Source organism: Carassius gibelio, chromosome A3 (assembly GCF_023724105.1).
Source record: "Carassius gibelio isolate Cgi1373 ecotype wild population from Czech Republic chromosome A3, carGib1.2-hapl.c, whole genome shotgun sequence".
Lineage (NCBI taxonomy): Eukaryota > Metazoa > Chordata > Actinopteri > Cypriniformes > Cyprinidae > Carassius > Carassius gibelio.
The window spans coordinates 8,866,462-8,888,957 of record NC_068373.1 but is presented as its reverse complement, the minus strand read 5'-3'; the positions used below and the strand labels follow the sequence as shown (position 1 = coordinate 8,888,957).

The 22,496-nt window shown below is 37.5% G+C and overlaps 1 protein-coding gene across 2 annotated transcripts in view; it reads right to left on the bottom strand.

The window, feature by feature from the left end:
- Positions 1 to 22,006, bottom strand: part of LOC127941452 (transmembrane protein 104) — a 41,158-nt gene extending 19,152 nt beyond the window's left edge. The window contains exons 1-8 of one of the 2 annotated variants that reach the window (XM_052536513.1): positions 21,701 to 22,006; positions 21,399 to 21,487; positions 19,953 to 20,074; positions 17,144 to 17,225; positions 16,088 to 16,184; positions 15,899 to 15,979; positions 12,865 to 12,964; positions 12,177 to 12,273 (exon numbers count right to left, since the gene is read on the bottom strand). In XM_052536513.1, coding sequence (XP_052392473.1) covers positions 12,177 to 12,273; positions 12,865 to 12,964; positions 15,899 to 15,979; positions 16,088 to 16,184; positions 17,144 to 17,225; positions 19,953 to 20,074; positions 21,399 to 21,443 — 624 coding nt within the window. In that variant the 5' untranslated portion in view covers positions 21,444 to 21,487; positions 21,701 to 22,006. The remainder of the gene's footprint in view (positions 1 to 12,176; positions 12,274 to 12,864; positions 12,965 to 15,898; positions 15,980 to 16,087; positions 16,185 to 17,143; positions 17,226 to 19,952; positions 20,075 to 21,398; positions 21,488 to 21,700) is intronic. The other variant, XM_052536503.1, reaches the window with a different exon arrangement.
- Positions 22,007 to 22,496: the final 490 nt, after the last annotated feature.

The window sequence follows — 22,496 nt, the reverse complement described above, 5'->3', positions numbered from 1 at the left end:
ACTTACAACATATGCCGCAGTTTCCGATTTGAAAAGGGACGCTGGCAGAAAGGTTGGAAACTTGACAGGAGCTCGTCCACATATGCCAGGAGGGCAGAGCGATAGTAACGGATTTCCATTCCCTGTCCCATTCCACGAGTGTTGCTGGTGCTGATAGTAAAATTGTGCAACATTGGCACGCTGGTGCACAACGCATGCCAGGAAAGGACAACAGGAAGGAAGTTTGGCAATGGATAGGAGTGAGGGGAGAATTGGAGGGACAGAGCCAGGCAGAGAGTGCACCAGGGGAAGGAGAAAGAGAGAGAGTCGCGGGGTGCTTGGTGACTCAGACATGACACCACACAAATAGAGACACGGTGACAAACTGTACTTGTTATCAGAACACAGAGCTCATTAACACTCTAATAGGGTAAAATGGCCAAGCATGAAACTCAAGCCACGGTAGTGTTAGCGCTGTTTGCTAAGTCAAGAATCTCCAATACTGCCGTTTACGATTGGGGTTAAAGTCTTGAGAATCTTTAGCCTGAGATTTTTTAATCAATGGCTTGATTTAAAATCAAAATCATGGCAACAGGGTTGATAAAAAATAAGACTGACCCCTTCTGACCAAAATGAATAAAATAATAACGTATAATAATTGTAAATGTAAAGTAACATGTAACGATTGGCCTTATCAGTAGATGTTACATAAAAATAAAACTGTAAACATTGTAAAATAACATAACAAATGCAATAAAAATAAGTAACATATAATGACAACAAAAGCAATAATAAATGTAATATTTATTTTATAATGTTTTCAGATAAAACCAAGATCATTCAACCATATATAAAACTGTAATAACTAGAATCAGGTAAGTATTACAAGCAGATGTCTAAAGAAATAATGTGCTAAGAAAACGGTGGCTGTTATTACATATCAGTGTTTTGGGGGTGTGGGGGGGGGGACTGTATACAGTAAATCATTTTTTTTATATCTTCCTCCAAAAGGCAATATGCACATTTAATGTTGTTCTTCATATATTTTATCTCTCTCAATAAACATCTTGTTGTGGGGTAAACACAGAGTCAATTTCCATGCTAATTTGGTCCTTTGGTCCACTGGAGCATTCTGACCGATTTGGGTATCTTCTTTTGGGTGACTAATGTTCCTAAAGCAATATCAGATAACAAATTCAGCAATACTGAGCTCATCTAAACTCAACACTCAACTGAAATGAGGTAAGCCAAAAAAAAACTAAATGAGAAAATGCAAAGGTGAATAGCTCGACGGAAAAGCAGGACTTGACTTATGACATCAATATGAGTGAAATGAAACCAACAGCGGATGACCGTTATTTGGCACCAGGGACATGGCACAAGATGTCAAATTCAGGAAAACAAATATCTGAGCAAGTGTGATATTAGCATTATAACTTGAGTTTCCTGTTTGGAAAAACTCTTTTTGTAAAACTTGTGAGCTGACACCCTTACATGTACTGAACAAGGTGGTTTTCTTCCTGATCACTGCCCTAACTTCAGATGTACCAAGTGTGGATGCTCTAGTGGGCATTTGTGGCTATAGACTCTGGGAAGGCTTGTGTGGCGGCACAGAATGCAGGATTATAACTCGACTGATAGCAACATGCAAAACAGGGATTATATTTCCAATCCCCACAGTGTCAAGATCCCAGTGGCATTCGTCTCCACTGCTAATCTTTGTTAGACATTCTAGACAGGATCAACAAATGGAAAGCAGATGCACTGTTTCAACATCAGCTAACAGAACAGACTAGAGAATAGTATTTAATTCACATTTAAAACACAGGCATCTAAAACAAACTTTATTATTGATTACAATAATAAAACATATGCATAGAAGAATGTAGAGGAGAACATTAAACTATAAAACTTCTTATATGCTACATTACCTGAACTTCCCACAAACCTGTAACTTTAGAGTCTTGTAGAGGACCTCAATGTTACAGCCATCAGTTATAAAACACACATTAGGCAGAATAAACCAGCTATGAAGCCAGTGTAAAAACTGTGAGCCAAAAATGACTCCGTAATTGAGCATTTTCAGCCCATTGTATGTGTCGGGCATCATTAACCTCCAAAATGAGCTGCAGTAAACCATCACAATTAAGAGCTCAGTTAATGAATAAATGGATGTGCAACAAATGCATAAAAGGAAGCAATCTCAAAATTGTTGTGCAACTGGAGCTTGGGCCATCCTTCAACAAGAGCAGTAGTTAAGGCTTTATTTTTGTTTAGGGTTAGTATGTTGGCATAAACTGAATATTGGATTTATACATAATACAACTTCATGATAGACAAATTATAATAATAACAGATGAAATCTCTCAATGATGTGCAGTGAAACAAGCCTAAATGATCATTCCAAAGTATTGTATATTGAAATTATATCATACATGAACTTCTACAAATTTAGCACAGATCAGAATCTTTCAGGCATCAGACCCTTGGTGCAGGGGGGTGAGATCCTCAAATCTCATAAGTGGATGACGGTTCAAGCAGTGTTGTAGTCGAGACCAGCTCATTCGAGTCCGAGTCCAGATCGAGTTCAGAAAGGGTCGAGTCCGAGTCAAGACCGAGTTCAGAAAGGGTCGAGTCCGAGTCAAGACCGAGTTCAGAAAGGGTCGAGTCAGAGTCAAGACCGAGACCAGAGAGATTGGGTCTGAGACAAGACCTAAAGAAATCTTCAAGAGTATGTCAATGTTTGGTGGAAACAATAAAGGTTAAAAGGGCCACATAGTATGTGGTGTAAAGGTAATTTTATTAATATTATGAAGTGTTACTTGTCAATATTAAGTGCTCATTTTTTTCACATAACATCGTTGTACCACTATACACATCCATATAACCTTTCTAGTACACATAATATTACTGTACGACTCTATCTTGTAATTCTACATAGCACTTCTAGTACAAGTAACATTACTGTACCACTATACCTGTAAATGTTCAACTGTAACAGCTTTTACATAACTTTTAACATTGAAGCTTAACTAATGACTGCTAATATCCTTACAATGTATTGGATTATGTGCACTTTAGATGTTGTGAAGATTAGAGATGGGCATAATTACTTTTCAAAAAAATAAGTGAGGAGACCATCCTGCTACCCAACCAAGCACGATGTGGTCTCATGATCAATCCACCCCAACTAAAAACTCTCTCTACTGGCACAGAGGAAGCGGGGACTGACAACAGTTACTATTTTATCACTTTCTGTAACAGCAACGGATAATCTAATGCTAATTTCCCTGGATGGTGCATTTTAATGCAGGGTAAAATACACACTAGTCAAAGTTTTTTTTTAGTTACGGAGGGCATACACACAAGAGCCGAGTGACTGTCCAGGAAAATTTCATGCAAAAGTGTGTATGTGCCAGGGGAAGAAAGCTGGATCAAATGCCATATAAGTTCAATGCATTCTGTCAGACATTGTTTTTGAGGGGGAGATGTTTAGTGTTGAGACAGTCAGTCTGTGTCTGTATTCATTATATAATTTAACTAAACAATATTTGTTTTTTTTCTGTGACCATTTTGTCCTACTTTGTAAAAATAACACAGTTGAGAGAAATAATGTAGCAATGTGGCTTCCTGGAAAGCGGGATCACTACAGGCGGATGGGAGGAGGGTACCTTAAGGCCGGTGACACACTGGCTGCGTGGCGTCTCTGCTGCGTGCCAGAAGCGTGGTGGCTGCTTCGCGTTTTCTGTGTCTTTACACACCAGAAGCGTGCCTGCACGCGGCGCTTGGCACGCTGCTGCGGCTGTAGGTGACATAGAGGGAGGCCGCCAAAAAACCAGGCTCTTGTCTTCATGACAACAATATCAAATGTATTTTTTTATTTTTTTACACACCTACTGATAAGACACCATCAACAGTATTGACGGCAAAATAGAGTATGTTTGACAGGTGCAATATTTGAAAATCGATCATTATTAATTTATTTTTAAAATTACATTTATATCTGAATTTATGTCAACCTATAGACTTTCAAATATTAAAATGTCATGAATTAATATGTATTTGTGTACAAAATGACATATAAACATATTTTCCTAGTATATTTTGCCTGGAAACACTTCCAACATGCACGCGTGTCGCGTGAAAAATAGGCGTCGGTTCTATTTCTAGCATGCACGGGTTTTCCGCGCGTCTCACGCAGACAGTCTGCAAGATCTAACCTGTAAACATGGGAGCCGAATTAAAAACAGACACGCCACGCAGCTGAGGCGCTTGCGCCACACATCCAGTGTGTTGCTGGCCTAACGTCTCACGTCAAAAGAAAATCACCAGTCACCAGTCATTGGATGGATCATACATCAATTTAAATAAACATTAACATACAGTAATAATCATGAAATATTTTGATTGGGACTCGAGTGGACTCGGGCATAAGTCCGATTCCTAATATGTTCGAGTCCGAGTCAATACCGAGTCAAAATGCACACGAGTCCATGACAAGACCGAGACCATTAAAATACGGTCTCGAGACCGAGTCCAAGACCGAGTCCGAGTCTCGAGTACTCAACACTGGGTTCAAGTTCTGGCTCATTCAGTCTCTCCCCAATCACTTTGGACGATCCAATAAACTATCCTTGCAAACATATAAAAAGCAGCAAATATGCCCAGAACTCCAGGAAAGCCAAAAGCTGTTGAAAGACATTTTTCTGCTTATTGCTCTTTACACTCACAGAAAGCATGAATATTTGTTTGTCCCAGGAGATTTCCATATTAATTAAGATTAAAATCATTGCTGTATATCTGATTCTTTGGAGTGTCCATTGGTTTTCTCTGCTTGAATCTGACAGTAGTAAAAGGCCAAAAGACCAATGACTTTTCTTTGTCTTTGAAATATTTAGATTATTGGTCTCTCTCCATCTATGACAACATTTCCCAAAAAGATCTTGTCTTCACAAAACACACACACACACTCAGGTTGAAGGAAAATCTTCTGTCTGTTAAAAAAAACAATGTAACTGTCTAAAATACATGCACATATTTCAGTTGAATGGTAAAAATCGCCCCCCTTTAACAGTGCAGTTACACTAAATGTAAGAAACTATAATAATCTCAACATTAACAAATTATTGACATACAAAAGAGCATGCATTTTACGTGCATCAGGCTGATAGATCAACCATAATTTATCTGTCAATCAGATTCATTTAAAATCACTTTTTCTGTGTGCATGCTTCGGCTGTGTGAGCACATGGGCGAAGAAACAAGATAGTCTGTGTATGACCGGACGCTTTATTCATTTCCAAAACGAGATGATAGTCATTACAGGGCACTAAACACTATTCTGCCTTATTATGTGTTTGTATAAACCAATCCTAAAACTGTCATTAGGAAAATACAGAAAAAATATTATAGAATACAGTTATTAGTTATCATCCAGCAGTATATTTGATTTCTTATCCAATTAAAATACCTAAGAAAACAAAAATAAAGCCTGTCAAATAGACCTCTTTTTTTTTTTCTGTAAAAAATGCAAACACATTCTTCTTTATCCTGTTGATTTTAATTCACAGTATTCAGCTAACAAGGAAACATTTTGCAAAAAGAGTTAAATAAATGTGAATGATATCTAAGATTTGTTGTTGTTGTTTACCTTTAGGAATTGACAAGGTTCAAAAATTCAAATGATGCCCAACCTTACCCAACTCCCCACATTATCTTTTCCTGGCACATTTCAATTCATACGGTTCTTAGTAGCGTTACATTTACTTAAGTACAATTTCTAAGTACTCTTTCCAGCACTATTCAGATCACACAATCTGTATTTCTAATGGTCACAGGAATTATAAATCACAAGAGAAGAGCTTGACGTGAGTCGGTGGTGTTCATTAAGGCTGGACAGTTACATTACTCCACTATTCATGGGTCAACAGCTCTCTCCCAAAGGCCAAAAAAAATGTCTGTATATTTTTTAAAAAGAAACCATTCGTCCGTTTTGAGTCATTTAGAGCATGATTACTCTCGCAACTGTGGTGTGTGTCAAAACCGAAACCTTTCTATAACAGCAGAGCCACTGAGGAGCAGGTCTAATTCTCATGACTTTGTAATACTCTGTCAAGTTCACAATAGCACTTCTCTTATTCTCTTGTAACCAGTTCCAGTTCAACGGAAGCTAAATAGAGTTTTTTCAAGATTGGGGCTGACATGACTTTTCACGCCACGTCACCATGTTAAGACCCCTGGAGGAAGTGGGGGGTACGTGCCTTGATCAAGGGGACATTTTAATATGCAACCTGTCGGTTAGAAACCTAGATATGCGACAACTAAACTTAACCAATTTAAACCAAATTAAAGAAAAAAAGGAAAAAGGAAAAGTAACCTGAAAGGCAATGGGAAAGAAAAGGAAAGGAAAAAAGAAAAGTGTAAAAGTAAAAAAGAGAAAATGAATAGAGAAGAACATCAAAAGAGAAGAAAAGGAAATAATAAAATAAAGGGGAAAGATAAAAAAGGGAAAGACAATGTTAGGTTTGTGGGAAAAAAAAGTCATGAAAGTCACACTATTAGTTAGAACTCTAAAACATTTATAACATTTGTTTCTCATTCTCTTTAAAGCCCTACAACAGATTATGACAGAATAGACCATGTTTCCACCCACAAATTTTTGGAAAAAAAAAAAAAATATTTAAAACAAACAAACATTAAAACATATTTTTTCGTGATTTGAACTGAAGAAAAAGTTTCATGAAAAGACATGCACAATAACTACAAATAAATATAACACCAGATAATTATTATATCAACTACATTTGCCAAAGAAAAAGGAGGAAATCGGTTTCAGTCTGCACTAAATTTGTGGAAGGTATGACAAACTTGAATTTATATATATATATATATATATATATATATATATATATATATATATATATAAATTGTATTCAGAACTGGCAACAGAGTGGGAAGAGTCTGTCATTTTCATTTTATTTTAATCTAATGTAAATTTCTTTAAAAAATATATAATTCAAACCTTCCCAATACTCTAAAGCAGTCAGGGACTTAATTATATTTTTAAAAGAAAATGTCAGGTCAGTCCTGGAGACTATGAGAGAAGTAATAATAATAATAATAATAATAATAATAATAATAATAATAATAAAGGACAATATCCACAAAGTAAAGCTCACTTAAAAAAAATAAATGAAAATAACCAACCAAAATTACTACAAATACATTTATAATCTAAAACGCTCTTAAACAACAGTCAGGCACCAAACATGACGTATGAAGGTCAAACAAGTAGTTTGTGTGTTCAGGGTGACATACAGAAGGATGTTTTAATAATGAGACATCGGTTGTGCTTGAGGATTTCATTTCATGGAAATCACGTCCAGCTTCGTCCTGACACCCACCGAGGAGGACCATTACATCACTCCGCCATGTCCTTGGACCAGATAACCAGCTTTTCCAACCCAAGAACAATATCGTACCCAGCAGGAAACTCCCGGTGAACACACAAGCTGTTCAGTGGACTGAAGTTAAGCATGCAGAAATGGACTAATGGGAAATTAAGTAATTGTAATAACAGGCTACAGAAGAAAATCCAGAAGAAGACATGAATCAACACTAGACACAAACTTTGAATGAAATGTTGGAGGTTGCAGGACGCTCTGGCTCACTTACTGATAAAAATCTTGATGATATTTCAGGCTCTTCAGTGTAAATCTATGGGATTTTTATTTTAACACAGCTAATAACAAAACGAGACACACTAAAACATAGGGCGACAGCTGTGGGATCCTAAACAGCATTTGGGACCAGAGCTGTCGCGGTGACATCAACTACACCAATGTTTACAGCATTGTGTGACAGACTCATCCTTGCATATCCTACAGAAGATATAAAGAGCTGTCAAGTTCGCTACAGACGTGGTATATCATGATCTTAACCCAAGGCTGAGTTTGTTTTATCTGCATTTACTTCCCTGTAAGTTTGCCTGCCACATCTTTTCACTGTCCTCTCAAGACAACTCCTGCCTAGTTTAGCAAGAACCAGCAGAGTGAGTGTGGGTCAGCCAGTGTTTGCACTGGCACGATGCTCCCACTGTGGATTAGAGAGAGGACTCTTCCCCTGGTGGGCCACTGCTCAAGCTCCTCGGCCTGCTGTGCTAATATCCACCAAACCATCTGCGTCGTCTTATTCCTGCAGAGCCATCTACACTAAGAGCTTTCTCCAAGAGAGCTGCAAAACCCAAATCTACAGCTGACAACCGGAGTTCTCAAAGGTTTACAATATTGCTGCAGAAGTCAAATTAACCAACTTTGTTTAGGACTGTTTGTGATCATCCTTTGTGTCACAAGTTGTATGAAAACACCATAAAATATGATTAAGGTCACTTGACTGTGACTTTGTTTGTGCCACAAGAATCTGCTGGTTTGTAGTGATCAGTGAGACATTGAGAAATGAGTAAGCTCAAGATCAAGATGGTTAAGGAAATGAGTTCATTTAACAAGGCCCCATAGAAAAAAGGTGTTCATGTACAGCCATTAATCCAGCTTCCCCTTCAGAATAATTACCAGCCCAATGAGCAAAAGGAGGACACCTTCCTGTCCTTGATATAATTTAAAGCCTCGCTCCACATTATCCCTTCCATACATAAGCAGATGCACAGAAGGCTCTCAATACATTCCTTGTCTTGAACTCCAGTATATCTTTTAAACTTTCGAGTGTTTGTATGACAACGGTTCGGTCAAAAGATGCGTGTTAGTGCCTTGTGATCAGATGCCATTAAAGCCTGAACAGATAGTTTAGTTCTTTAAAAAGCTCTTTAAAGTGGACACTGAAGTGAATCGACAGCAGATGAAGTCTCAGTCTACTGATCTTCTAAACAGTTTGCAGTGAACATGACACAGTGTGGACCTTTACTGCTGATCAAAGCTAAGACAGGCCTTTCTGACTTTACAGGCAACAAAAACATTCAGCCTTAGCAGTTTCAGACAACCCCAATGGATCTACCCAAGTCCTTCACTATTGATAAAACTGCTTCATTAAGGGTAGAGAAATGACTAATATTTTGTTTTGAAATGCCGTTTTGTGCCCTTGTACCACAGCCCTGATATTTTCAGAGGTTTGTGGGTCATCCGTCTTGGTCTTTAAAAATATAGCATTGCTTAGGGACAGCTGTTGAGCCAGAGCTCAAAAATAGCTCTTTGTTTGCAGTGCCGCTAGAACGGCAAGTGCTGCAGTAGTTTCATTTATTATAATGATAGGATAAAAGAGTGACTGGCTGCAGTAATCTACTTAACGCTTAAAAGAGAGAAAAGAGATGAGAAGAGAACAAAAATTAATTAAGCACACGATGTTACATGCACACGGTTTATTATGAAAACTGATGTGCAATGAGTCAGAAAACATGGAGTGAAAAATACTAATTACATATCCGCCCCAGATCCTATTGTGTACAATTATTATTTCAGTAAAAATATTTATATAATAAGCCCTGAATTTATTATTATTATTATTATTATTATTATTATATTAGCAATTTTACTTTTATTTATATTTTAATTTAAATATATACATTACATATGGCTGGCAAATGTACTTTTATTTACATGTTAATATAAAACTATTAAAATATAAATAAAAGTATATAAAAGGTCATTTCAGAGATCATTAAATGTTTCTTTTTCGTACAAAATGACTTCTGTTACTTATGAAACAAATCAGTGAAGGCATGGAAAAAAAATGATATATCAGTTAAACCATAGTCTGACATTTCATGACCAAATCAAGTCCTGATGGATGAAGTCCCTTCCAATATTAATTTCCAATGAATAAATTATTCAGAAGTAGGTTAAATCAGGTCACATAAAAAGCACAGAGACATTTTTAGTGTTATACTTTATATTCAATACTATATATTATACTAAAACAGACATATTCCTCAAACATATTTTTAATGTGGAACACAAAATATTTGCAATGACATGAGGGTGAGTAAATTATCAAATTTAAATTTTTACGTGAAAGCATTTTGAAGTTTGTTGAAAGAGGTAAATTTGCTTGGCATTGTGTTTTAAAAGGTACGATCTTAAACCAGAAACTGCCCAATTTTATGGCACCAATCACAGCTGGTTCCATTAGCATCCATTAAACCTGTTAAAGCACCACTAATTTAAAAATCAAATAAAAACCAAAGACAACCAAGTCATCCATCCCTACTATAAATGTCAGAATAAAGACACTGATGTGATGCTTTGCTGAGGCAGGAAGTTTTACACAATGTACGTTTGTGTTGTATTTGGCGTGAAAGGCTGTTAAGCAGTACAAAGCAGAACAGCAGCTATAAAGGCCTTTGCTGAGACACGCAGTTTGAGAGTCTTTAGTCCAGTACACTCCATTCCTACGCCGCATTCCTCTAAAGAAAGACATCCATAACATCCCTCTTTGTGTGTCACAGGTAGAGAAAGAACCGTGTCACGGTCTGCCACCCACTCAGGGATTATAGTGAGGCAAGGTGTTATGTGAAGGCATAATATCCCTCTTAAATCTTTCCTTTTTTCTTTTCAAAAGCTTATGCCATGAGGCTGCACTAATGTGTCAAACATCAATCCTGCTGGCCACGAGGGGATACAACTGACCATCGCTCTTAAATATTCTCAGGCAGGCCACGTACAGCTTCAATTCAAAGTCAAAACACAGGGGAAAAACTAACACATCTGATCTATAGCTGTAGGGTCATAATTCACTATTTTTTAAAGGCAGGTTTTAAAGAGTGAGATCATCTAGGAATATATTCAAACATGTTAAAAGGGCATATGGGCACTTAGATACAGTTCAATAATCTGGAATATTGTCATGAATGCATTTCTGAAGATTGAAGATATAATAACAGGTGAAACTGGTAGATCTCCTTATTTTTCTCACATCATGGCGCCTGTAATAGCTTTGTGCTACGTCTCAGCAGCAGTTATCTCTTCTTAATCGGATGGGATATAGATTTGCATGATCAGCACTGATCTAAGTAACTCTGGTTAGACTCTGACTAACTTGCTTTGAAAGAAATGTACAGTGTCAGTGAGGAACTGCTAATTAACAACATGATTAAAAAGTGATAAACTGACATAAGTTAAGTGTTCGACAAGCTCAGGTATAAGACAAACCTGAAAACTAAGTGGATGGTGGATTTGTGTAAATGTCAGTCATATATAACTTTTTTTATATTACAATTGCAAGAATAAGATTTTTATTTTATTTTATTTATTTTTTTGTATTGCTTTTATTTCTGTATTGCATCCTGTGGCACAGATTTCCCTGGTCTGATAAAGCTCATAAAGTTGGTGGCTCAGACAGTTGGGCCCTATGGACATTCCCCAAACTCAAAATTGGTCAGTTTTCCTCTATCACCACAACAGAGACAGTCGGAGATGAAGGTGAGAGGAACAAAACTGCCGCAGTGACACTCGATTCATAAGCTGGGAGGATTAATCTTTCATCAAAAAACAAAAAAAGATGATGATTTATTTAAAGGCATGTCCAGAAGGAAATTGAAAGATGGCCTTCTAGTCTAGAGTTTGGGAACAGAAAATGTGGGTTATGTCTCCTAGCATCCTAAATGCCTGCATGCAGAAATAATCTAATAAACTAAACTCAATTACAACCGATACACAACATAAAAAGTCACGGCACGTGACCTCATATTAAAACTCAACACGAGATGCCAAACCAACCACGAAGGGGAAAAAGCTGCTTATCTTTAAAGCAAGCACATATTGGCACATATTCTAAAATCAGCATCATTTCCTGTGGTTAACATGCAGAAAGAGGCTTATCCATGCAAACTTAAAACAATGCTTTTTATTGGCAGACGTGACAGCCACTTCTCTCATTTCTAGTGATGAAGGAGAAGAGCGAAATGAATGAATGAGCACATCAATCACTGTTGTGATGCTAAAGCCAAGGAGGAAATCACAGCGGTGTCTTTTGCTGTAGCTCTACGTGAATTTCAAGGGCACTCAAGAGCCTCCTGGTACACGTCAGGCAAGGAGTCCACAGAGATTGCGCAGAAGTATTAAGTGTCTCGTCTGTCTTTCTTACCTTCAGCCTTCAGCCGGTGTGAGTCCAGCACCCTGCCGAGACATAAGTGCTGCCAACGAGGTGCTTGTGTTTGTCTGTGTGTCTGTAACCGGCACTGCTGCACTCACCAGAAACACTCTGTAGGCGTCCTTGCGACTTACAGGGCCCCAGCAGGAATCGGTGTCGTTGTATTTCACACTCCCAGCACTGCACGAGTGATTCCCACTGCGAGAACGTAAACAATTAAACACTTCTGACCTCTTAAAAATCGATTTCAGGCATTAATAAAGTATTATAAAGTATATATATAAACACCCTTGAACAAGGAAAACTAAAAGACAGATTCAAACTCTAAAGGCCTACTGTATTTAATAAATGCTAGTGTCTGTGGATTCAGGACAGACCGAAAAAACAGCTAGAAATTTGTTCTTGTGAGTCGACTCATTTTTTTTATGCTTTACTACTGTGAACCAATGGAAAATTAGTTGAATTTCTTAATCCTGTAAAGCCTGGCATATGAAATAATCATTTTCTCAATGCATTTATTGACCTTCCTCCAAAATGTGTTTTGTTGAATACCATATTGATGATACATTAGGCTTTTATTGCTCATATATAAATATAGGAACATTTCTCACACTTGAGAAAAAAAAAAAAGCATTTAGGTGCAGATGTTGTTATCTATATGAAACTCTGAATATATTTGCAATGTAAATGAGATCGCATGTGACTCTACATATGTCTAATATGATATTTTAAAGCTGTACAAACCACTGAGATAAAATAGCAGACGGGTTCAATGAAAGATGACCTCACCATGCAACCTCCATCAATGACACCGGTACAGCAGCAGCATAAATGGCCAGGTCTCCATACAGGTACACGATGAGACAGATGTAGAACATGTTGACGCCAACTGTGAAAGAAGCATCAGCTAAAGATTCATGGCTTTACATAAAGCATCACGTCAAACACAAACATGAAGAACATGAAGATGGGTGGCATCAATCCCTGGGAGATTGCTCTGATGTTGTTCCTCCCCAACACTCCTTACTCACTAAACACATGGAGCCACATAACAGCCGTATAAATCACCCTAATTAAAAAAGCAAGCACTTCATTACGAAATTCCCCCCTGCTCTTCTCTTCATTAACCCCACACTCCTCTTCACCTGTTCCTCCATCCATCCATCACTCAGTCCCTGCCAGTTGGAGATGAGATGGAGAGCATTCAAGAGGAAACACATGGGCTTACCATGCCACACATTCATCATCACCGAAGCTCCTACGAGGATCTTGAACGGTCCAACAAGCTCATTAAATGTTACATGCATGTTACTTTAAATACTGAAATATTGAGGTTAATTGAGAATATCATTTTTTAAACCAGTTCCAGTTCATTTTGCAAAGATGAGTGTTAAAAACCTGGCAGAAAACATGAGGAATTATGAACACCAAGTCAGGTGAAGTGCTTATTTTACAATTTATAAAAGAGAAAAAGTGAGTCTGTTACTATAAGTATAGAAATACTGAGGTTTCTATATTATTTTTTGAGCAATTTCTCAGAATTAAAATCCAAACTTCTTGCTTTGTAAAGCATATGTACATTTAAATGTAATAAAGAGATGCAATGATAAATAAAATTAGCTAACAATTATTTTCATGTTATGGCTGACAACCGACGAATGGCATATATATTATAATTCTACACTATTCTTTTAAATACATTTAAATTCAAACACAAAAAAAAAAATGGAAGAAGTGATCATGCGCCAAATGAAATAAATATGGCTCAGGTTCTTCCTTCAACTCAAGTCTATGGGATTTTGTTCTAGCTCTATCCACCTGCTGAAAATCCTAAGTCTAATCACTTTGAAAAGTTGCAGCACACTTCTTCTTCATGAGATGCATGATTTAAGGCATCAATCATGCGTGTAGTATAAACAGTGCAAGACAATTTATGCACCAGATTTAATAAGTTATGGTTTAGGGGTTTTGATTGAAAAAATCCCCATCGTGTGCCAAAAGTAATAGTCTCAGCAAGCACACCTAAAAACAAAATCAATCATGAACTAATCTATCTCCTCAGTGACATTATCCGAAGCTGACTTCTAATCGACCCGTCAGTGGGAAGGTTACAGTCACTGTGAACACCCCTGATTAACCAGGAAGAAATCTGTGCAATGATAAAACGCCGAAAGCCAGGATTCCTCTTAGTAATTTCAGACCAGAGTGGACTCACACCAACCAAAATAGTCCCTGATTGTGTTTTCTCTAGAAACAACCTCCCACCTGCCTCAACAATCATAAAGTCCATTCAACATTCAAACTACAGTTGATTTCAGTGGTTTCTTGCCTCTGAATGGCAGCTCATCGATTGATCACCCCATTACAAAGGTTGCGTTTAGCAATTGCACTAGCATTAAAAAGACAGCATGTCCTTTTCACTAACTAAACTAATCTCCTTTACTGTGAGTTACGCTTCCATTTAATGCATTCCTGATCAGAGTCTGCTATCCTGCTCGGGTAGTCATTTGCTTCTCCCAAGTGCTCCTCCAAAGAGGACACATAACTCCATTCTGCGCTGGGAAAGGTCAGGGCGGAGCGAGCGATTTTAACACATCATGCTTAATGGAATAACGAAGAGTCGACAGGGCAAACATGTGACGTCCGTGCTGAGAAAACACAAAGCCTTGAAGGTCCAAGAGTGTGTTAGTGTTCACCAAACATATGTGCGTGCAGCACTGGTTTGTTGGAGAGTGTGACGAGTGCGCCACCTAGTGGGTGCTGTTTGCCATCACATGCTGTGGACCTATGGGACAGGGTCAGAAATTTACTTTTCCATGTTCGCCACCTGGAATTGATTTCCAGGGCTTTTTTTTTTAAACTCCTGTTTGGTCAGTTTTTACATTTACATTCCTAACTGTTCCTGCGTTGCCTTTTGTGTCAAATACTATTTAACCAGTTACTTCACTCAATCAGAATAATAATAGACTACTGCCAATAAAATTCTCTCAAAAACATTTCTACTGCAAAAGTGGTACAGAAGCTGCACATTTATACAACAAATGCTGTTTGATGTAAATAGCCTACATAAAGCATATTAATTATTTTTATATAACTTATTACAAAGAACTGCATTATGACAAATCATTATTGTTGTTTACTGCACTTGTAATAAAGCATGTATAGATTGTGTTTATAGACTGTTCTCTAATTTTGAACCCCAGATTAATAGTATGGAGGCATTTGCACCCTCTTATTTTGAATTTGTCAGTATTGTTGTTCATTTTAGTGCCACTTTTGCCCCAAGCCCCAGTTAAATTTACAACCTTGTGTGGAACAGTGCAGCAAACCATTTCTAATATCCATCCTTTGCTTGATGGTTGGAAAAGACGCCAAAAGCAATGCTGTTGAGATATTACAAGGCTGCTCTGGGCACTGTTGAGTCAGCCTTTGCGTAGCGCCGCTTGTGAAATGATGCTTGGGAGGGCAAGAATCCTGAAAATAGGAATCTGTATAAATGACACCTTGGTCCGTAGTTCAAGGTGAACACGTCTTCTTCGTATTCATCATAAGATTCTCATTACCTGGGTTCTCCATCTTTGAGCAAGCCTCCCCTTTCCTTACATTAGAGTAGATAACAGATCTAGAGTGAGGTAATTACAACCAAAAGTAATTGAACTAGTTCTAATTACACTTCATTAGCAGCCAATAGCCTTGTAAACTCTGACTGAAGATTCCAGCAAAACTTGACCTTCGGAAGCCAACTTTTAAAGTCTGTTTAATAGCCTTATAATGTCTTAACTGAAGATAACACTGTAGTGCATAATGATGCAAGAACTCTTACCTTTATTAAAAAACATGGAGGCCATTTGTCCCATCTCGACTCTCTCGACAATGTCAAAGTGGTCTATATTCGCGGCACGCTCTGTTATATCAGATGACAAAACCAACAGTGATCTTAAGAGTCTGATCTTGAGTAACACTGCAAACAAGTATATTGACAAAGACGCAAAGCAATACAAACAGCACTTACTGACAGAGAGAATGGGACGCGTCTCGACGGGTTCTGAACTTCCCCGGATAACAGCCTCATCATCCGAATAGTCCGAGCTGGAGTCACTGTCATTCATCTTAAAATGGTTGTGACCACAAATATGGTTAGTTTAATTATAAAACATGCTTACAACCAAAAACCAAAAAGTTAGGGGTCTGTAATTTCTTTTGAAAGAACTGAAGGCAAGAGCGGATAAAATTGAGAAAAATCTTTTGCAAAATTATAAATGTCTTTACTGTTACTGTTCTTTTGAACTTTCTATGCCCTAAAGAATCCTGAAAGAAATGCATCACAGTTTACACACAAAAATAAGCAGCACAAATGATTTCTGAAGGATCATGTGACACTGAAGACTGGAGGAATGATTCATCACAGGAATAAATATACATTTTAGATATATTCAAATAGAAAGCAGTTATTTAAAATGTAATATTTCACAACATCATGCAGATTTTACTGTATTCTGAACTAGCGTTTGATCTGTAATGTATGGCTTCAGACTACTTTGAATATAGCGTGTTTTTCATATCTATGGTGCTTTTTTTGGCTATTTTTGAACATGTACAGCACTCATCCCCTTTGATTTCCATTTGTATGGCGAACATTCAGCCTAACTTTGTTTGTGATGGTAATAGCTTACAGGTTTGAAACAACATGAGGGAGAGTAAATGATAACATCTTCATTCTTGGTGAACTGTCTTTTTAAGAAATCATCTATTAAATAGAAATATAAAAATTTTGCTTTTAAAGTTTGATAGGCTAAGATTGTTTGTGAGAATGTAGAAAACCTCTCTATTTGTAATGGTAAAACAGACTAGACATGTACTTAGCAGTGGCCCTCATTCTAAGTCTTCTTCAACACATAATAGCTCTATTTTAGTATTTCTGCCCTGAATTGCCCCTTTTCATTCTTGATTACTTTATTACCTGCAATGGGATGTGGTGCAACATTTGCATGATCAAGAATATGAATAAGAGACTGAATAAGAACAATGTTCAGGGTAGAGCTGGCATTAAACTGATGCAGTCACTAACCTCTTCCTGTTCCCTCCTCTTCCAGCGCAGCTGGGCATTGGCAGCAGCCATGGCTTCAATAACAAACGTGGTGGTCATGAAACTGAGAGAAGACAAGATTTTAAAAAATCTTTAAAAATAAGAACAAGTAAAAACACAATACAGCAGACATGCCACTGGCTGGTATCAGCAAGAAAGGCCTTAAAAAAATATATAATCATGATTTTGCACATTATTTTTAAATACCAAACAAAAACTCAATGCAATCTATTTCCCCACTGTCACAACTTTTATGTTGTGCTGGCTTTGTAAGTGGGGAAAGAATAATAACCGATATGATCAGCTTCAAGCAGAAAATACAATTAAAATAAAAGTTGTACACATTTTTATGCATCATCATTAGGGCTGTACGAGAAATCACATGCAATATTTAATGTGCATCTTGTCAGTAAAGCCGGTTCTGAAATTAGCTGTAAATCTCTACATGTGCTTGAGTTTACATGGGGCAGTATTTACTACACAGAGCTGTTGTTCACTGACAAGCTGCGCAAAACATGCACAAAATATGATCGTGGTTTGGCGCAGCTTGTCAGTGAGCAACGGCTCTGTGTAGTGGTGTGACGGTTAGTATATAACCGTGAGACCGGCGGTTATAGTTGAACACCGTCATTAGAACTCTATAACCGCCAAAACCGTGTCATTAAAATATTTTTTACAAACATTTTTTATCAAAAATTATTTTCATTTTTTAGATAGGATCATAAGATGCGCAATATATCGGGAGACATGGTTTTTACCACTTAATGAAGTTTTGTAAATCGTCAGACATGATATTTAGCTATACCAAAATTTTGCTTTGTAGAAAACCTTTCTTAAAAATGAATTTTGTTTTGTACAAATTTAATCTTAATTTTAATAAATGTTTCATCAACCAATTGCATGTATTTCAATAAATAAAAAGCAAATATAGAGTGATAACCGTGACATGGAAGCGCTAGCGCGCCGCATTCACTTGCACTGCACTGTGAACTAGAGCGCATCTCATCGTAAATGAAACTCAGCGTAGGCCTATGCCTCATACATTAGCATTAAATATGTTTGCTGCATCCTTTCTAGAACAGACAATGGCTTTTTTTTGCTGCTCGCATCAGCAAAGCATTGCATCGCCATAGACCGCAAAACAATCAGCGGATGGCAGGCGGGTGCGGCTTTGAAATTTGCTCAAAAAACGTTGGCGCGGATGATGAGTTTTGTGACAGATCTCCTTAATAAACAGAGGTCTGAAATCTCTGCCCCTTTACCGATCAGACCCCCCCCAACGGTCATGTTATGAACCGTCACATTTGACTCACGGCATAACCGTCATGTGTAGTAAATGCTGCTCCATGTGATATCACGCACAAGATGCGCATTAAATATCGCATGTGATTTATCATGCAGCCCTAATAATTATACACACAAACACACAGACTTTTAACTACACCATTCAACCCTAGAGCACAATATGCAAAACTGTATGTCATATACACTACGTCCATCTCCTCTTATAACCTGTATTTAAGACCACTGCTGTTTCATTAATATACAGCTCTAACACTCATAACTCTCCCCTGGGCTGTGTCAGTGGCTCAGACAGCTGGCAGGTTGGCAGAGGTGATAAATGTGCTTTGATTGCCACAGCACCAGCCCCAGCGGTAACAGGGTTGAGAGATCAGCTAAAGATGAGCGAGTGACAGAAAGAAATCACATGCAAAAAAGACCTAAAGAAGACATGGCTGTGCTCTGCACACAAGATGAGGAAGAGAATTACACTTCTCAAATTCATGCCCATTTTTGCAATGCCTTGTAGGGTGCGTTTACACTTTCCAGGTTCGGTTTGATTCAAACAAACTCTGCTGAGACTGCTCTGTTAGTGCAGTTCAATAACACTTACATCTGAACTTTGGTGCACATGAAACAAGCTTCCAAACTCTGGTGCGGTTTGACTGAAATAAAAATGCAACATGAACCAAAGACATCTAAACGAACCAGGATGTGATGTATGCAACAGAGGAATTCCTGGTGCTGTTCGACTTTACATATTTTATAAGCTCTCTATGAGTTACAAGCGGTTTAAATAGCATCATTTGTACACACACATGAGTGCATTTAGACCAGTACACAATAGTTCTTGATGTGAAGTTGTGGTTGTGACTGTGTCCTTACGCCTTTTCTTTTGTGTCTTTAAGTTCAGTGTTAAAAATGACAAATACCTTACCACTTATTCTCTAAATCTGTACATAAGATGCAATACTCATACTCTAAGAACATAGTAATCATTTGATTTAATCATTGATCCTATTATTATTGTGAGTGTGTAATATTTACTAATGCTTTGTCAATGTGACGCCTAGTTTATCATATCATTAAAGGTTTATAATTATCGTTCTAAGTCTGTGAGAATAGGGAAGTCCACACCACAACTTTAACGATAATGACACTGAAGAATTACATAACTGATACCATTTTATGAATTATTTTTTCCCAACTAATGAATGATAAAACTTTGAAAGTCAATCAGAATCCATCCTGCTCTTAGGTGCTCGAGCGTTTAAACCAGCAGAGGACAAAACTGTAGCATGCTTATAAAAAACATAGCATTGTTATGCATCGGTGTGGACGCAAACTGTTATTGTGAAAGTTATCTTGGTATTGGTGTGGAATGGCCTTGATGCACTTCTCCGAAACTAAAAAGGCTCAATGTTGGTTAACATGGCTCACCACCAAAACAACTAACGGGGTTTAACAACAAAAGAGATACAACAAAATCCAAAATTCATTGAGAACATACCTCATAAAAGCCAAAAATGTGATGAGGGAGATGCTGACAACCCAACCAGCTGCTGCAAAGGCCTTGGGCATGGTCAGGGCACCAGTGCCAACAATTAGATTGAACATGTACACCAGGCCAACCTACATGAACACATAACAAACACATGTCTATAGCATATTCAAAAGAGAAAGAAAAGAAGAAGGTTTTATCCCACATTATCTGTTTATGCTCTCTTGCTCCTTGCAAAGAGGATGTGTCTGGAATGTTTCACCATCACTTTCTCCCACTTGAGTGCGCAAGTCACATATAAATCAATATAGTCTATGGTAAATTAGTAATGAGCTTGACTTACAAAATGCACTGTTCATTTGATTATGAACTGGTGAGCACTTCCCTTATTCCCTTGTCAGCTTAAAAAATACTTCCAATTAACCAATGTGAACAAAACAAAGCAGATAACAGACATAATGCACACTCAAGCTGATTCATTATTGACCTTCCTGTAAACTTATTGATTTATTTCAGCTTATTTCAAGAGGATTCTTTTCGAAGAGTTTTCAAATGAAGGCCGATGCATAGTTTTGTATGCATACTTAAAGTACTCTGCGAGAACATTTTAAATGTACATCTTGTTTAAAAACAAATTAAATGTGGGTCCTAAAGCTAGTTTAGTTCAAATGGTTTTTAATTAAATTTGCATAAATCTTTTGGTAACCACAGCTTGATTTCTTTTTTTTTATCTCATAATTCTGACTTTTTCTCAGAATTTCTGAATTGAAATTACGCAATTTGGATTTTGTTTCTGCCACAGAATTAAAATAAATACAATTTTCAACATCTGGCAATTCTAACATTTTCCTCAGAAATTGTGAGATAAGTCACAATTACCTTTTATTTTAATCATGAGAAATGGGCTTCGACAGGTTTTACTCTTTGACTGTTAGTCTAAGTTAAAGATACATTTAACACAATTACTCTGTATAAATTACCAGCCATGTTCCCATATTGTTCAATGGGAAACTGAGTTAAAGCGAACCACAAGGGCGAATGTGCCAAAAACACGAGTTTGGATCATGCGCTGACTGGTTTCTGCTGATCTGAACCATTCACACACGTTTCTCCAGTTTCCTGAGCTTTCATTTCCTCTTTAAACGAGTAATACAACATGAGCAGTTCGAATCACATGACTTACAGGGACATAAAGGCACCTTAACTTATAACTTATATTATCTTGTTATCAAATCCTAAAAAGGGGTGAAAACAGACCAACATTTCAGCGGTGTCAGTCAGAAATCACAGCTTAGTCTTGAACTTTTTTCATGAAGCAACAGAAACCATGACACATGCATGACATGTCAAGACCTGACAGCTTGCAGGACTAAGGTACTGTCACAAGACACAGAGCTGAGTGTGCAGAATATAGTCAATCAAAACCTACTCATGTAAGTTAACGTTAATACTTACAAATGGAGAGTAAGGCTCCCCTGTTTCTGTAATGCCCCCAGCCATCACGAAGAAAGAAACACAACTTTAAAACCTGAAAGTGTGCCACCCTGATGAAAGAAAAGACTGTATTAATACTCAATACACTACAATTTTGCCAAAGAGCAATACGTATGCTAGGCCTGAGTAACATTGATTAGCGTCAACCGTTGTTTATGATCTATTTATATTCACTCAGCTGTCACAGAATATGACAGATTTAATATATCGGTTTCATTATGGTTATAACATTTCTAACAGAAACTTTTTTTTAAGTCACTCACTGAAAAGGCTCACCTGTCACCGTTCGAGGCGACTCCGGTTGTCAAGCCAAGTTGTTGTTTATTGGAAACGCACGAGTTTTATTGTGACGTCCTCACGTTTAGCGACGCAATGGCAGAGTGGAGCGCGTCGTGTCCTCTTCATTGTTTGATTAGCGGATCATTAAGACAGGCTGCATAATCTCCTGTGTTGGGGAAAAACATCTGTTAAAACGAGAGAGCAGACCATAGACTGTGGAACAGACGCAGGACGGCAGCAGGAAACAGTTCTTGCGAAAGGAGGTGGGGCTTAGCAGATCGGAAGTGTTTCTTGATTGGTTGGATGTGGTGACGTTTCATGAAAAAGACGCCGTGTCATTTTCTTGCAAATATCTGACATAGACAGTGGTATCTGATCAGGGTGAGATTTTTAAATGTTATATACTCAAAGTCTAAATTTATTTAATCAAAAATTAATCAAGAATTTTATATATATAAAATATGGCAAAACTCTATTCATTACTCCAGTCTTCTGAGTGACATGATTAAAGGGATAGTTCACCCCAAATTGAGAACTCTCATCATTTACTCACCCTCATGTCGTTCCAAACCTCAATCAAACAGTTTCTATAGTAAGGGGAAAAATACTATGGAAGTAAATGGGAACCACCAACTCTTTCATTTACCAGCAATCTTCAAAATCTCTTTTGTGTTCAACATAAGAAAACAACTCATACAGGTTTGGATCGACACAAGGGTGAGTAAATGACAGAATTTTCATTTTTGGGTGAAATATCCCTTTAATTGATTTGTGCAAAAC